We start from the raw sequence: 18857 nt of genomic DNA on the forward strand, positions 1-18857 counted from the left end.
GCTTTATTTCCTGCAACTCTATTTTATTCTACTGTTACTGTCAAAACAGTTGAAACTATAAAAAATGTGTGTAACCATAATCTACCATATATTCTATATGCTGCAGAAACATATTATTTAAAAGATATGCATAAAACTAGTGAGTATAAATTTAAGACGTCAGTCCTACACAAACGTAGCCAGAAGCAAGTGCTTTTCAACTCAGTCAGTGCTGATTAGATATTTACAGGACTGAACTTTGGAGGAACTACTGTACTGGGAAATCAATATTCCACTTTGGGAATTGCATCTTTCATGGGAGATATCTACTACTTGTCTGCAGGCATTCAGAAAATTCTCCCGAGTACTCATTAAAAAGGAAAAAAACAATGGAGTCGTCCATTTGAGGCTTTCCTTTTTCCATGCCTTGTTATCCAAGTGAAAGAAAGCCTTTTTAAAAGGAAGGGGTGATAGATGATGATGATTATTCAGATTTTGTAGCTCAAATTATACTCAAATCTCTTGTATTGAACTTCTCTTTAGTGAGATCTCTTCTTTCTTTTATCTTCAAGATTCCAAATCTTGTTGGAGCAATGACCCCATGCTAGCTGTGTTGTACTTCCAAGTCACCCTGTTATTAGCAGTCTTGCTCAGGTCTTGCAGACTTGGGGCAGTGGTTTCCTTGATTGCACATTTCCACCTGTAAGTTTCCCTCTTTTTGTACTGCCTTCTACCTTACCAAGCATAACTGACTTTTTTAATGAGTCATGCAATCCTCTATCTAAATAAATGCATCAAAGGAAGAATTCTATGTATAAATAATGCCAATTCTACATTACATTTGCAATCCAAATGTAAAATCTATGGGTTGGGTTTAAATTTATGATGTTTATAGAGTATACTACTGAAATCAGAGGAAGATAATAAATTCTAATCCAAACTCCAAAAATTCCAATAGGTTCTAGGCATGCCTAGATTCAGTTCAACACTCCTATCTATACTTAGTATTATTCTCATGCTAGTTAATCCATTAAATTCCTAAAGCAAAAATACAATGGCATGCTACTGAAGCTATTAAATCAAACATGTCTTATCATTCATTTTGTTTGTTCCACTCTTTTGGAAAAAAAATAGTTGTGTGTTATCTATCCACTGGTGTTCTAAAAAAGGGTTGTTCTTGTGACTTGGAGTTTTGTTGAAACACTTGACCATTTTTTGTTTGTATGCCCCAAATATGATAAAATATGGATGAAATACAGGAATTCAATTTTTGCAGTGTTCTCAATTGCAAATAATGTTTAAAAAAATTCCATACCTCTTGAATAACTCTAATGCATTCTTCTGCGAGACCGTCACAACTTTTATTCTTGAGATCAGTAATTTTTGATCTTGCTTTCTTCTTTATCTGTAACTTCTTTTTGTTATATACGTCTGTGCCAATAAAGGCTGTTGTTGCTGTTGTTACCCATTGATGTAAAAACATTTACAGGGCTAATAAAACTTGGGCTAAAATGTAACAGAAAAATCTACAAATACAAAATAAATACAAACAAAAAACAAAATGTAGATAGAAGTTAAAACAATTTCAGAACTTAATTTTTTAAAAAGAAACAACTTGTGAAAATAAAAGAAGTCTTTGCCAACTAACAAAAACAAAATTAGAGTCAGCACCATTATTTCGTTGGGAAAGAATTCCATAATGAGAGACCACAACCAAGACAGTTATTTCTTCAACCAGCATCTACCTCACATTAGTGCTATGAGGTGAGTGACTTCTGTTGAAATACTTGGTGGAGCAAGATTGAACACCAAACATTCAAATTCCTGAGATGCATTTCTCTTCCATTTCTTGGAAAGGGCGCAGTCTTAGGGTTTGTAGAAGAACAACCCTAGGGTCCATTGCACCGAGTAGGCTTCCCTTTCTGAGGCCAGAGAAGAAGGGTCCACCCTTGTAAGCCTCCCCACCACAAGTGCAGCGCCCTCCTCAAGCCTTTGCCTCTCCAAAATCATGCTCTGACCACGGAAAAGAGAAAGTGCGGAGAGGAGAAGACTTGCATCCAGAGCCTTCCCATTCCTTCAATGTACTGTGAAACCAAAAGCAAAACTATGTTAGCCTGGAGTAGGAGACAAGAAGCCGGACAGGGGACTGGGGGGTTAAAAGATTTCTCCCACACCTTTCCAGTATAATTGATTGAAGAAGGGCAGAACACCAACAAGATATTTGACTATTGAGAGTTTTTTTCTCAGTACTTAAATAACAAAGTAATGACCGCAACATAGTTTCACATTCATAAATGAATAGCACATGAGACATCCCTTTCCTGAACACTGACTTTAATTTAGGTATTTGGTTTAATCCTACAAACATTTACTTGGAAGTAATCACTTCCAAATACAATGGAACTCCCTTTCAAAATAAATAAGCTACTGGAAGCAAGTTAAACATTTTCAACAGAATGTGAATTAAAACATCTGCTGGAGCATCAACAAGCACAATCTAAAAGAGGATGTTTGTATTGAGGGCTTTTTCCCAAAAGTATATTCCTTATTTCAAGTAAGAGACAGCTTTCCAACCTGGCACATTCAGATTTAATGGACTACAACTCCCAGGGTACTAGTGACAGATCACACAAGTTGAAGTTCATGATGTCTGAAGAGTGTCCAGTTACAGAAGATTATCAAAGAGTACAGACTGATGAACTTAGACTGAAATGTGACAAATATGACAAATACAGATGTACCATAAATCAACCACATGTATAAGTCAAGGGCAAGCTTTGGAGGCAAAACTATAGATTTTTATATGGTCCATGGATAAGTCGAGGGTCATTCCACAGAAAGGGGAAGCTACCAATGCTACCTCTGAGGTCCAGCTGCTCCTGGCCACTTCCCCACCCAGGCATTCAAAAAAGCCAGAAGCAGCGCCATAGAGGAGGTTGGTGCTTCTTTTATTCTCTCAGAGTAGACAAAGCTCTCTTCTTTCACCGCTCTACTCAGAGAAAGTGATGGTTCCTTTTTTGGTAAGAGGTAAGGTGCAGGACCCATAGATAACCCAAGCCATCTTCTTTTTAGTTGATTTTTTTGGCAACATTTCTAAACTGATACCTGAATATATATGGTACTAAAAATGAAGCAGCTCTGCTTCAACAGAGAAACAAGAGTTATTGCAGTTAGAGCTATAGCCTAAACCTGTAAATTGCCTGCCTTCCCACACAGAGCCATTAACCATTGTGATCACATCATTTGAAATTCAAATAATATTTCTCGTGGAAATGTCATCGGAACAAGGCCATTTATATCAAATAATGGTTGAAAGAACTTCAGGCTTGTGGCCTAAATTTCTTAATGCCAGAATCTTCACAACGCAAGACAAAATACTTCCAAAACTTGGCTATGTGTATTTTTAAAAAATTCTGATGTGTATGGATACCATATCTCCAACAATAACATTCATATCCTCATGATGGATCAGCAAATCTTCCTACCATGAAATAATATATTGGGTTTTGGTGCACAGCTGTTCATTTATACTTTAGTCAGCTCAACAGCTGATTAATATACCAGAAAAGATACCAAAAGTAGGTCACTAAATGTGGGACAGTTATTTCCTCAATCCTATTTTTCTCTGTCTACATATTTCACATTCTAAATTGCAACAAGTTTGTATTTTCTTTAAATAACTGAAAGTATGGGATTTTCATATGCTACCCTTCGTCAAATTAACCCAAGCCCCCCCCCCATAAGATTTTGACGAGTCCTAACATCTTGTTCTAAGAGACCATAGCAAAAGTATAAAATGATCAACTTTTACATAAAATAATTTGACATAGTAAACATATGCATTTATTTAAACACCTCAAGATAATTTCTAGAACCAGGGTTTGTGGAAAAAATAAGAACTCTCCAATAATGTATCAGTTTCTTAAAAGGATTAATATTGTGTGTCATTCTGCAAAATTCCTTCCTAGAAACCCACATATATTCTTGATACAAACATTGGAATGTTGTCAGTCATTTATAACATGAGTAATTGGCATGTAGTAAGAGAACTGTTACTCAACTTAATTTGCAAGCTATAAATCACTCCATCAAGTAACAGATGCCCTTTTTAAAATATATCAGATTTCCTTGAAAAACTATTTAGTATCTGTATTAAAATATCAGTCGTGAAATTCAATGAACCGATTTTTAACCAAAGCTTTGCTTGAAATAATGCAAAACTGGGATTACAAATAAATCCCTCAACACATACAGAAAAAATATTTTCATATTTAGAAATGAGGAGCTAGAATTGTCTACAAATGAATTAAACTCCTTCTTAAATATCATTCATAAATTCCCATTAATAAGTCGACAGAATTGCCTAGGATTTAAAAGTGAACATGAACCTGCACTCTTTCCAGTTGGAACTTCACAGTAAAGAACTTTGGAACAGCAAGTAGTAATAAAGTACTGAACAATCAAGTATCAGCCTAGCTAGTTAAGAAACTAACAATAATGCATCTACACATTCATTTTGTCTCTAATATGTTTCTCCATTTCTAAAGCAGCTATTCTCCCATGTATATATTCAATTTTAATTAAAATATGGTTTCATTTATAGATTAATAAAATATTATACACATGTATCTATGTCATATTATATTATTAATACAAAATGTAAAACAATGCCACAGTATAATTTTACAGTCAAAAGAGGTTTCACAAAAAATATGCAATTTATTTGGAGCTGTGTTACAATCAGTGGGTACAGTACAGACAAACAGGCACCTCTGTTTTCAAAGTTTGTTCTGACAAAAAATAAAAGAGCTATGACTAACAGAATAAATGGGCTCCTGGACAGCATAATCAGACATTTTCTGCTAAGGCAAGCACAGATACATCAATTTGCAGAAGGGGTGTGCGTGCGAGTCGTATGTGCAAGCACACATGTGCGTATAAGCACACATGTGCAAGTGAATGTGTGTTTGAGAGTGTTTGCGTAAGTACAATTACATTGCCATTTTATTCACACACACACCCAAAAATGTCCTCTTTATACTTTGGAAAGAAGCCCTGACTCTGGAGCACTTGCCTTAATGAGGTTTTGGATTTCTTTGAATTTGGGATGATCTTTGTCAGCTATCAGCTGCAGCAATATAGCTTCACTAGTGGTAACAATAATCCCAGTGCGAGCAAGACGCTGAAGAAAAATACAGAAAAGAACAACCAGAAGTGAGTTTGTGCTCTCTATAACCATTTAACAGTTAGACTACTATCCTTAACATTTCCAGAGACAATGTACAGTAGTCTCACTTATCCAACATAAACGGGATGGCAGAATGTTGGATAAGCAAATATGTTGGATAATAAGGAGGGATTAAGGAAAAGCCTATTAAACATCAAATTAGGTTACGATTTTACAAATTAAGCACCAAAACATCATGTTATAAAACAAATTTGACAGAAAAAGTAGTTCAATACGCAGTAATGCTATGTAGTAATTACTGTATTTACGAATTTAGCACCAAAATATCACGATGTATTGAAAACATTGACTACAAAAATGTGTTGGATAATCCAGAACATTGGATAAGCGAGTGTTGGATAAATGAGACTCTACTGTACTTTTGTTTACTGCTTTTAGAAGAGAGAAATATCACTTAAGGGTTTGGAAAAAGAATTTCAGTTCTCTTACATTTCGGTTCTATATGGTCAAGACAAGGACTACAAATCATTTTCACTTAAATATTTCAGTACAAGTATAATCATCCTTACCCAGCCCACTGAGAAGAGAGTATCCACTTCAGGCCATTAATAATAATAATAATAACTATTATTACTACTACTACTACTACTTTAATTTTCTATCCCGTCTCCATCTCCCCGCGGGGACTCAGAGCGGCTTCCACAGGGCAAGCCCAAAAACAGATAATAGGCAAAATAAAATACATATAAAACTGCAAACTTCACCCAGATAAAACACATTAAAAACAAATAACACAATATAATAACAGTAAAACCAATTTAAAAACATAGGATAATAACACAGAAGGACCACCACTTAGGAAAATGGTATAAAGTGGGAGGGCAGGTCTAGGCAAAAGTGCAAAGTTGCAGCACTACAGACAAGATCTCCAAGCTCTGTTTTATAAATGAATCTGAGTTTGCATGTATTTCTTATTGTAGTTTTTGAAATATTATACTGCCTTTTTGATGGGAGATACTCTAGCCCGCCCCCAGATTTGAACTGCCAACCTTTCGGTCAGCAAGTTCAGCAGGTCAGCAGTTTAACCCACTGCGCCACCAGGGGCTCAATATGAAGTGTACCCTATGAAGTGTAAACATTTGCTGTCATTCTCCTCTAAAAGCTTTCTTGAAGATAGCATCCCTTTTGCATGAGGTAATATTTTAAATACTAGACAAGGAAATGAAAAAGCACCGCATTGGAATGTGGACTAGTAAACATGAGCTGTCTGCAAACTAGGTCTGCGTACTGGACACAGGTTAATTTTAATAAGGAGCTCTGCATCTACATCAAAGACCACTTTGCTATTATACTTCTGCTAGTAAAACAGACATTTCCTTTTCTTCCTCTGGCAACCCTTCAAATAGATCCAAAACCTACTCAAAAAGGTTCCCAGCAAAAGGGAATCATCCACTCCTGGTTCCAGTAGAGAAACTGTTTCTGTTAGCATGATAATATTGTGTCCTTGCCATAGAATGAAAACTTTTTGCCGTACTGGATTTTCCATTTTGTCTTTTGAAATTCTTTTTTAAAAATTATTTTCATTTAATTTTTGGCACAAACAGTCTAATATACAATAAAAAATATACAATCAAAACTAATGAAACGTGCCTAGATCTGTCTTCAAATGGCAGCTTGCGCAAAATAAATATAACATTCTTTACTGTTCACTTTAATTTAAAACATTTTCAAAGCAACATCCACCTGCTACTTCTCCCCCCTCTCTATCATATGCAGAAATCCTTTCAAAAAAGAGAGACTCCTTGCAAGGCTGGGAATACATCTTCATGATCAAGAGAATTTTAGGGTATGTCTAAACACATCATGACATCACATTGTGTTTGTTGCTCTTTAGTTTTTACCCGATTTGGGTCTCTAGATATTATTCAACAACTCCCATGCAAATTGGGTTTTTATAGCTATCCATATTGGTGTATATAAAACAGTCAAAAAGCTCAAACCACAGAAATTATTTTACTGCCTGTTCTCATTCTTATTGGTTCTTTTTTTAACTAATGTGATGTCTTTTGAAATTCTGAACTGCTTATAAATAGTATGTAATGTTTTCGTAATTAAATTGAGTTTCAACTGGCGATACCGAGAGAAAAATCAACAAAATCTCAGCCACTGTTCTTTCATATAAATGGAAAGGATGGCAGGAGGAAAAGGCCCTTGAATGTGCATATATTAAGGAAGACGGCAAATCACTATTCTATCTGGAATTTCAAGAGCACTGTTGTTGGTATTAGCTAGTCCATCAATGGAAATGTATTAATTAAAAAACAGGGAAACTGGAATATATCTTGTTTTCAATAATTGTGCACTACCATTCCCACTTTCTTATCAGACAAATAATAATGTCCATGGGTTTATAACAAGACAAGGAGTTTAATTTGCTCGTATTTGTTGCTGATTAGCATTTAAGTTCATATTGAACTGCTAACCTGGAAACAGAAGGGAGAGGGAATACACCAAGGTTATAGTCCCCCCCCCCCAACCTTTGAAGTTGACTGAATTGCATTGGTGGTTGTTTGATATTATTACTGTTGTATAAACCTTTGTTTTAACTTCTGTTTTATCATCTTCTTGTGCTTTAAACTGTGTATATTGTTAATGTATTTGCGCTGTTACTTTCGTAACATTGTGAGCCGCCCCGAGTCCCCACGGGGAGATGGTGGCGGGATATTAATAAAGTTTTATTATTATTAAGGTTTTAAAAATAAACCAACAGCCAAACAGCCAAATAAATTATTGGTTTACATAAAGTTAGAAACAAAATATTTGTCTCTACCAAATATATACACCAAACTCTATACAATTAATGTCAAAACAAGGCAAAATATGTATTTCAGTCTAATGCGTCCTTGGAGTGCACCACTACTTTGGCTTCCACCTGAGCCAGTGCCTGCTATCATACTTCTTGTACGTCATGAGCTTTATACAGATTACATTAAGCTCCCATTTAATCAAGTGTAACTCTTTTCACTAAGTACCAACTTTTTTCTAACCTTAAACCACATGCATCAGGATTTGTGTGTGTGTGCGTGTGTGTGTGTGTGTAATGATTGAGTTGTGGGTTGTTTCAGACACCAGTCAGAACCCCAATATATTAAGGTTTGTGGTAAGTGGCAAAATTCTGGAAAAGGTTAAACATTCCCGATATAAATTCCACTTTTTGACTAGGTGAACACATTTTGATTTGTCCCAAATGGACCCACCTGCTGACTACAACAGTACACTGTGTTTCTTACTGTATCGTGATGCATCAAACAAAGGTCCGAGACGTTATTTATCCCAACACATGAAAAGTGGCTTGAATCTGGAGAGACTATTTGCATCTGTTCAGACAACAGTCTCAACAGTTCTCGTTCTGTTTTGGTCCTGCAAACAATATTCTGATGGCTTACCTGTTCCAAACTAATGCATGAAAACTATGGATACTTTTTTAAAAACGAGAAATGGAAAGCTTGCAGTCTTTATACTGCTCAATTGGAAGTAATTATGCACAAAGATTATATAAATGAAGTCTCCAAAGAAGTTCCAGAACATCAGCTGCGAAACAATATCTCCCTAGCACATTTCATTAACATTTAAATGAACAAAATTTCTCTCTGAATCAAATGTTCTCTTTTTAAAAATTCAATGTTCTCTTCTTTTAAGTGTAGGCCGTAATAGAAGTTCTCCAAAATAAAACGGGGGAAGAAACCACTGAGTCCCTCAAATGGTACAAAGGTGGTGCGTGCAGGTGTGTGTGTGTGTGTGTACACACACACACACACACACACACACACACACACATCTATCTATCTATATATTTTATATTAGACTATAATCTCCCCCTAAACGTAATTAGTTATTTGTTATGTGCAGCATATGTTATGGAAGATAACATGAATTCAGTAGTTATACAAGCCTGCTATAGTCTAAAAACTATAGATTCATTTTTATGTATATTAATCTAAAAGAAATTACCTCTAGAGCAAACATTCTGTCCATCATACTTCTTGAAGAGGTTGCATCAGCTACAATATGAACTTCCAGACCTCTGCCTACCAGTTCTAGTGCTGTCTGTTGGATGCAGACATGGGTCTTGGATAGAAAAAAACCAACACATATATTAACAGAGTATATGAGACTACAGAACAATATATAATAAAATATATTTATTTTCCAAACTTCTTGAAAAATATTTTAAAAATATAATTATTTTAAACATGTTACTTTTCAAAGCAATAGAGGATAAATGTCCCTTATCTGAAATACTTGGGACCAACATCTGGATTTGGGATTTTTGCATATTCATATGAGATATCTCAGAGACAGGGCTCAAGCCAAAATAAGTTCCCTATACATCCTATACACATAGCCTAGAGGAAATTTTATACACACTATTTAAAAATAATGTTATGCATGAAGTCAAGTTTGTATACATTGGTTTCTCTTCAGGTCGTATTGATATATACTGACTCATCAGAAATCAATGGGGTCACTATCTCAGCCACCCATGTGGACCTTTTGGGAGCATTATTTTAGAATAAGGGATACTCAACCAGCAGGGCCCTAGCCAGAAAAAAAATTCGGGAGGGGTTTTGAAAATTTCGGGGGGGGGGGGTGTGCTAGGGGTTCAAACCTGTCAATATCTGCTTGAGATAGTGCCTGGAGGGATTCTTAATGTTTTGTGTCTCATAGACTTAGCATGGGGATTTGGTTAACCAGTTAAAATTCATGAGTAAACCAGGGTTTTTTTATAACCTGAAAAATTTCAGGGGGGGGGGGGTTGAACCCCTAAAAAAAAAACCTCGCTACAGGCCTGTCAACCAGCATTTATCCTTTACTTCAACATTTCTATACTACTATATGAAAAGTTAAATATAATATAAATGAAGAACCTACTTCTACTCCAAATAAAACAACACTGCGGACTCCAGGGATTTCTGCTAGTGCAGCCTCGACTTCAGGCAATACCATAGAAAACTTTGTCTTGGGTAAGACAAGTTTAGCCCCAGTTAAGTCAATTTCTTGCACTGTGCTTCCAAGACCTTTGGGATACTGTTCTGTTACAATGACTGGGATTCCTAAAATCCTTGCTCCTTGAAGCTGTAACAAGAAAGAATCCACAGAGTAATGAAACTATACATGTAAGCTATCAAATATTAAACACTGCAGAATAGAGAGCAGGTGCTACAAGAAATAAATAGATAGACCTACCAATCGTTGACCCACGCTGATTATATCTCCAAAATACTTGATAGCAGGTCTAAATCTTTCTTGCATATCACAACAGAAGAACACAGTGCTTGAGGGTGTGAGATTGCCCAGTGTGGTTAACTAGAAAAAAGAAAGAATATTAAAATTTAATATCCAAAATCAGTATAACCAAAGGAAATGTTTTACACTGAGTTGGAGCTCAAATACACACTTCAGGTGAGACCAAAGGTGTGTGTGCGTCCATACAGGGATTGTATGTTTCCAATAATACATCTGACTTTTTCTTTGAACAGCATATCCCCATTTCATACCACCAGCTCAGAAAATCCTGTTTCAAGAACAGCCTGTTTTAGAAAGAACTGCTTTCAAGAATGCAAAAGCCGTCTCAAGTGTGTGGAACTGGTTACGCAGTTCTTTGGATCCCAGCCATTATCTTAAAGAAAAGCTCTTGGACACGGTTCCCCATTTTTCAAGCCTGATGTACTGCCTAAGCATTTATCAAGGTTTAACTACAGGTAATAGGTTCATACACAATTTACAAACATATTGACATCAAACCCACAACTCTTATGCTGTATCACCACGGAAAAGGCACACTGAATTTGGTGTACTTGGCAATTTAAAAGCATAAATTCAAAAATAATGGAAGAAAACAGTGAAGATAAGCAAACAAGAACTGTCATTCTATCTAGCCTCAGGTTGAAGACAGAGGCAACATTCTTAAATGGACTCACAGTAGGTTCTTTATCCATGGTACGATATCAATGTTTCAATTTGCAAGCTGGATGTTTGCAAGCTGGATGTTGGCTTCCCAAAGGGCTTCCCTGTGCTAAGAAGGTGAATAATTCATCCTTCATGCACCAACAACATATATAACTAACATATATTTCTTACACATACAGTCTTCACTGTAACAAAGAAAACAAATTCATAAATGTGGTCAACTTTTAAAGTATACAGTTGTTTCAGGAAAGGGGAGACGGTATATTGCTAAGGCTTGCGGATAGTCGGTAAACCTTTACCTCAGTTGGCTTCTCCCTGGATACCCACAGGTACAAAATACAGACAGAACAAACAAATGGCTAGAGACATGATTTGTAATCCTCGTAAAACATGTATGCTCATCTTTAGCCTTATTAGTTTCATGCTGAACATGGAATTTGTGCTGAGCCAAGAATATTGGAAAGGTAGTATTAGGCATTACCTACAATAAGCTAAACCAAACTTCTGAGAAAGGGAATGTGAAATTATTGCTGCTGTCATTAAGGCCCCTTCCACACACCTGTATAAAATTCACATTGAACTTGATTATATGGCAGTGGACTCAGATAATCCAGTTCAAAGTAGATATTGTGGATTATCTGCCTTGATATCCTTGGGTTTTATGGCTGTATGGAAGGGCCCATAGGAATCTATTTCAAGAGAGCCTGAAGATAATCAATGTAGAGTATGAATGTTATGTTTAGTCATCAATTAGCAGAGACACAGTAGATGCCTGGGCCGAGGACCTCTGAGTTCATGCAAATAATAGTTTATGGTAACCCAGTATTTGCCAAAACAGTGTACAAGAAAGTTTTCCCTGAAGTGCATTAATCATTCAACCAATTACTTGCACTACTTCAGTACAGTTACAGAAAATGCTTTTGTATATAAATAAATATAAAACTGCATGAAAACAATACTTTCAGCAGATTTCAAGGACACTAAATAACTTAGAATCTAAAAATTACTTCTTCAGTGTTCCAATGTTCTTGTTTTTCAGATTTTACAGTTCAGTTTATGTGCTTTTATGTGGTGCTTCTTAATAAGAAATATTTTCTGTAAAGAGCTTGGATCCAAAACACTACATGCAGACAGAAACATTTCAGTTTTCTCTCTTTCAACAGCAGACCATTGTTCTTTCCTTGAAAGATCCCAGAAGATTCAGCACAAGAGGCTGGCGCTAAACCACAAAATATTTACTTTACCAAAACTGTAAACGCAGACACACCATAAATAAATGACAGCTATTCATGCATCCATATGCACAAATATGAGACACTATCTTGCATACCTCAAGATAGTGTCTCATATCTTAACCAGTCATCGAAGCCCCGTTGAACTCAATGGAACTCGCTTCTGAACGTAAGTTCGTATGACTACAGTTGAGCTTGCCTCCCTCACAGCCATATAACCCAGAATATCAAGGCAGAAAAACTCAAAATATCTGCTTTGAACTGGGTTTTCTGAGTCCACACTGACATATATTCCAGTTCAAAGCAGAAAATATGGGATTTCATTCAGCTATGTGGAAGGGGCCTTGGATACAGGCAGTTCCCAAGTTATGAACAACTTGTAGATACGCACTGGGCGGAGGTGGCCAGCCAGGGAGTAGTGGAGCTACCTGTTCCTCTGCAGCCAAAGTGGGGGAGACTGGCAAAGGAAGCTGGCAACAGCCTGACAGCTGGTTTAGCTGATGAATCTCTTCCTGAACTCCAAACCATTAACGGAGTTGCACTCACCCAAGAGGGCTGTCCTACATTCTCTTAAGAAGATCTACCAGAACAGCATGAGATACTGCAGACTGCAGAAAATAAAGAAACCTGGTTACATTTTTCTCTATCATGCAAACAACAACTCTCGATCATTCCATGCTCATGATAAGCATAGCATAACTTTGTTTGACAGATCAAAATCTAAGCAGAAGCTTACTCAGCATAATTTCATGCAGATTTACTAACCCTTAACACAATCTTTTTGGCACTGAGGGTACTGTCAAGACACTCAGTGCAAAAAAGCAGCATTTTGAGGGACAGTCTCTTACAGCTACGTGATCTGCCCTATTGGAATGTATTTACTGTATATATGTATATATGTATGTATATATATACACACACACACACACACACACACACACACATACACACATGTATAAGCCAACCTCATGTTTAAGTCGAAGGAATGTCTGAGGGCCAAGATTGTGGATTTTGTTATGGCCTGTGGATAAATTGAGGATTATTCCACAGAGAGAAGAAAGCATCAACGTAGCCTCAGGGGGCCACTAACATTTCCCCTCCCAGGTATTCAAAGAGGCAGAAATCACTGCCATGTCTGAGAGAGTAGAAAGGCCGGTGCATCATTTAGGTTCTCCCAAGATGGACTAAGCTTTTACCTTTCACCACTCTTTTCAGAGAAATGGATGGCTCATTTCTGATAAGAGTGAATGTACAGTAGAGTAGAATCTCGTTCATCCAAACTTCGCTTATCCAACGTTCTATATTATCCAACACAGCCTGTCTTTTAGTAGTCAATGTTTTAGTAGTTAATATTTTCAACACATTGCAATGTTTTGGTGCTAAATTTGTAAATAAAGTAATAACTACATAACGTTGACATGTTTTGAACTGCTTTTTCTGTCGATTTGTTGTAAAACATGATGTTTTGGTGCTTAATTTGTAAAATCATAACATAATTTGACATTTAATAAGCTTTTCCTTAATCCCTCCTTATTATCCAACATTTTTGCTTATCCAACGTTCTGCCGGCCCATTTATGTTGGATCAATCTCCTAGCTTTGGTGATAGGTGGATACATTCCCAAAATTTGTAAAATTAGCAAACCTGGCTTCTTCCTTTTCTGAAGACCTCTTGGTACCATGGCCATCATTTAAAGGTGAAAAGGTCAATGGATGCACAGCAACATAGCTGCCTAGTGAAATCTTTGAGGCCAACATAGAAACAAACATGGCTTGGCTTGGATTGTACACAAGATAGTATCAAAGTAATAAATTGGGACTCCTCTTCACCTACCTGATGGATTTTCAAGTCTAACCACAATCCCTTAATTTTAGCCCTCTTTCCCAGAGGTCATGGGGGTCACTGGCACAATTGGAGGTTGTTGTCAAGATTACAGAATACAGTCAGCTCTCTGTATCCACAGGTTCTGCATCCACAGATTCAAACATCCATGGCTCAAAGATATTAGGATTTGACCCCCCCCCCCCCCACACACACACACACAAGGAAATCTGGATTTAGTTGTGTTCTGAGCACTAGTATGTATACTCTGCTGTAGCTTCCTGCCATTTCACAGATCCTCAGCTTGAAATCATAGTTGGATGCCAATGGCCATCCAGTCCAATCGTCTGCCACGCAGGAACATACAATTAAAGCACTCCCAACAGATGGCCATTCAGCCTCTGATTTAATCTTGGAAACTAAACATACTCAGCTCTGGTTAGTAATTGATGAAAGACCGCCAAGGAATACCAGGTACTAGTAGACTACCACCGATTCTACTTTGAGACGTTGCTGGTAACAATTCTAAATTATGGAGATCTATATTTTGATATGTATTTTAATCTGTGCAATTTTTGTTTTTTGATATGTTTATACAATATTTTAAAAAATATTTTTATTAATTAAGGCCCCTGGTGGCACAGTGTGTTAAAGCGCTGAGCTGCTGAACTTGCGGACCAAAAGGTCACAGGTTCAAATTCCGACAGCGGAATGAGCGCCCGCTGTTAGCCCCAGCTCCTGCCAACCTAGCAGTTCGAAAACATGCAAATATGAGTAGATCAATAGGTACCGCTCCTGCGAGAAGGTAACGGCGCTCCATGCAGTCATGCCGGTCACATGACCTTGGAGGTGTCTATGAACAACACCGGCTCTTCGGCTTAGAAATGGAGATGAGCACCAACCCCCAGAGTCGGTCACGACTGGACTTAACGTCAGGGGAAAACCTTTACCTTTACCTATTTACAATATTTTTGATTGATTTATGTTTAATTGTCTGTCAATTGTCTATTATGTTTTGTACTGGCATTGAATGTTTGCCATTTTACTTTGGAAGACGCCCTTGGGGAGAGAGGGCAAGTTAAAAATAAAATATTAGTATTATTACTATATTACTGTAGTCTAGATTTCAGAGGAAGAAACTGGCAAATCCACCTCTTGCCTAAGAAACCCTATGAGTTCAACGAGTCAACATAAGCCAGCAAGTCATCTGAAGGCACACATGAGGTTCGTATGCAGTGAATTACTACTTTGACCCCACTTTTAACTGTCATGGGGCAATGCTGTGGAATCATGGCCTTCTCTGACAAAGAGTGCTGGTGCCTCACCAAACTAGAAATTCCTAGGATTTCATAGCACAGAGCCAATGCAGTTAAAGTAGTGTCTCACTGCACTAATCCTACAGTGTAGATCAGTAGTTCTCAACCTGTGGGTCCCCAGATGTTTTGGCCTTCAACTCCCAGAAATCCTAACAGTGGCTGGGATTTCTGGGAGTTGTAGGCCAAAACACCTGGGAACCAAAGGTTGAGAACCACTGGTGTAGATGCATCCCTGGTTAGGATTTCCAGGTTTTGCCTACATCAACGCCTAGGACTGAACGCCCTTAGCGCAGGCCTGCACAACCTGACACCCTCCAGGTGTTGGGGCCTCCAACCCCCAGAATCCCTGGCCAGTTGTGGTTCAATGGTCAGGGATTCTGGACATTATAGTCTTAAACACTGGGAGAACCTTAGGGTCTCTTCCAACTATGACTACACACAGGCCCTCTTTGTCAATTGAGGCCCCTTCTACATTGCCATGTAATCCAGATTATCAAAGCAGATAATCGACATTGATTGATTGATTTGTAACTGTGATTGGTTGGTTTATTTTTAATTGTTTGCTTCAATGTCTTTTGTGTTATTGTATATAGCATTGAATGTTTGCCATTTTTTGCCTTTGGAAGCCGCCCTGAGTCCCTCTGGGGAGAATGGGTGGGTTAAAAAAAAATGTATTATTATTATTACATTTATTATTGGGTTGTTGTGTGTTTTCCTGGCTGTATGGCCATGTTCCAGAAGCATTCTCTCCTGATGTTTCGCCCACATCTATGGCAGGCATCCTCAGAGGTAAAAATTTATTATTATATGAGTCTACAATGCCATGAAATCGAGTTCAAAGTCCACAGTGTACGATTTTTGGATCATGTGATTTTAATATTTATATTAGGATGTTTTAATGCTTTGTCTTAGTGTTTAAATGTTATTTCTGTCTATGTTTAATGGTTTTAATTTATAGTTATATGTTAGTGTTTAGTTATTATGATTTTTTTCCTATTATATGTATGTTGGCATTGAATTTTTGCCATTAATATGTTGTAAACCACCTTGAGATCCCCCAGGAGTGAGAAAAGTGGTATACAAATATAGTAAATAAGTAAATAATAAATAAAGTGGATAATCTGAATTTTATATGGCAGTGTAGAAGGGGCCAAAGAGAAGTCTGGAAATGTTCTAAGGATCCTTTGGGTGTGTTTCTGAGGGAGAATTATAGCTACCTTTCCTTTCCTAAAGAAAACCTCTGAGGATGCCTGCCATAGATGTGGGCGAAACGTCAGGAGAGAATACTTCTGGAACATGGCCACACAGCCCGAAAGACATACAACAACCCTGGAAGGAGGTCTGCCTGCCCTCAGAGTACATTTCCACTATAGAAGGAATGACACCACTTTAAGGCCCCATCCGCACTGCATTATAATCCAGGCCCCTTCTACACTGCCATATAAAATCCAGATTATCTGATCTGAACAGGCTCCTTCCTCACTGCCCCTCTATGCCAGGTTGTGATCCCAGATTACAGAGCAGTGGAGATTCATATAATCCAGTTTAAAGCATATAATCTAAGATCAGATCCTGGGACATAGGGAAGTGGACTCTGGGCCTTTCCACACAGCCCTAGAACCCAGAATATCAAGGCAGGAAATCCCACAATATCTGCTTTGAACTGGGTTATCTGAGTCCACACTGCCATAGAATCCACTTCAAAGCAGATTATATTACTCTACACCAGGCATGGGCAAGCTCTGGCCGCCCAGGTGTTTTGGACTTCAACTCCCACAATTCCTAACAGCCTACCGGCTGTTAGGAATTGTGGGAGTTGAAGTCCAAAACACCTGGGCGGCCAGAGCTTGCCCATGCCTGGTGCAGAGTAATCTAATCCAGTTCAATCTGGATTTAGTGCGGAAGGGGCCTGAGGCTGCCCTGGTTCTTATCTTGGGCGGAGAGCTGCTTCCTTCCTTCCTTCCTTCCGTGCTGGCTGGCTTTCTTTCTCTTCCTGCCCCTTGCCTTGCTTCCTTCCTTCCTTGCTGGCCGGGCGCAGACCCACCTGTATCTGGAGGGGCACGAGGCGCACCTTGCACCGCTCGGCCACCACGAAGCCCTTGGGCAGGTCGATGTACTGGCTCCACTCCTCGGCGAAGAGCTGCACCACGAACTTGCGGTGCATGTCCAGCTGGTCGCCGTAGAGGCTGAGGAACTTCTGGATCAGCGCCTCGTAGCCCGACCCGCGGGGCACCGACGAGGGCCGCGCGAAGACCGAGAAGCAGAACAGCACCGGCACCGAGCCCCCCGGAAGGAGAGGCGCCGCCGCCGCCGCGGAGGACGAGGAAGCGGGAAACGGGGAGGCTTCGGCCGGGAGCTGGTGCTGCTCCACCGCCGCCATGTTCGCGGGCAGGCGCTCCAGCTCCGCGCCGCCGCTGGTGCAGCTCCTCCTCCTCCGATTGCTGCTGCTGCTGCCGCTGCCGCCAGACAGGCTTCCTCCGGGCGGCGGCTCCCAATCGCGGCTCCTGCTCCTCCTCCTCACCAAGGAAGCCAGCTTCAGGCAGGAGGGAGAACCGAGCCCTGCTACTGCTGCTGCTGCTCCGTCTCTTTCCTCGCCTGCACTGGACACTGGGCTATGACGGTGCCTCTCAGGAGTCGCAGCAACATGTGCCTCCTCTTCCTCCTCCTCCTCACCTGGAGGATGCCATTCCCCTCCTCTCCCTCCTTACGACATAGCTAGGAGCACATCATCCTTAGGGTTGTTGTGCCTTTTCCTGGCTGTATGGCCATGCTTCAGAAGCATTCTCTCCTGACATTTCGCCCACATCTATGGCAGGCATCCTCAGAGGTGTGTGAGGTATATTGGAAAACTACGCAAGGGAGGTTTCTATAAGGTAAAGGTAAAGGTTTCCCCTGACGTTAAGCCCAGTCATAGGACTGGACTGGGGGTTGGTGCTTGTCTCCATTTCTAAGCCGAAGAGCCGGCATTGTCCGTAGACACCTCCAAGGTCATGTGGCCGGCATGACTGCATGGAGTGCTGTTACCTTCCCGCCAGAGTGGTATCTATTGCTCTACTCACATTGGCATGTTTTCGAACTGCTAGATTGGCAGAAGCTGGAGCTAACAGCAGGAACTCACTCCACTCCCAGGGTTTGAACCTGGGACCTTTCAGTCTGCAAGTTCAGCAGCTCAGTGCTTTAACACATTTCGCCACTGGGGCTCCTATGGTTTCTATATCTGTGGAATAATGCCCATGGTGCATTAATAATGCCCTGTTGCCTCGTTTTCAACAGACCTCAAAACCTCTGAAGATACCAGCCATAGATGCGAGTGAAACGTCAGGAGGGAATGCTTCTGGAACATGACCATAC

At 39.2% G+C, this 18857-nt stretch overlaps 1 protein-coding gene across 1 annotated transcript; it reads right to left on the reverse strand.

Moving 5' to 3' along the window:
• Positions 1–2296: 2296 nt before the first annotated feature.
• On the reverse strand, positions 2297–18127 carry isoc1 (isochorismatase domain containing 1). Its single transcript, XM_062972127.1, has 5 exons — positions 17551–18127; positions 10415–10534; positions 10100–10303; positions 9179–9295; positions 2297–5161 (listed from the first exon to the last, which is right to left on the reverse strand). Exons 1-5 carry the CDS (start codon positions 17884–17886, stop codon positions 5015–5017), a joined length of 924 nt encoding a protein of 307 aa, XP_062828197.1. The 5' UTR covers positions 17887–18127; the 3' UTR covers positions 2297–5014.
• Positions 18128–18857: the final 730 nt, after the last annotated feature.

The sequence above is a fragment of the Anolis carolinensis genome, chromosome 2 (assembly GCF_035594765.1).
Source record: "Anolis carolinensis isolate JA03-04 chromosome 2, rAnoCar3.1.pri, whole genome shotgun sequence".
NCBI classification, from domain to species: Eukaryota; Metazoa; Chordata; class Lepidosauria; order Squamata; family Dactyloidae; genus Anolis; species Anolis carolinensis.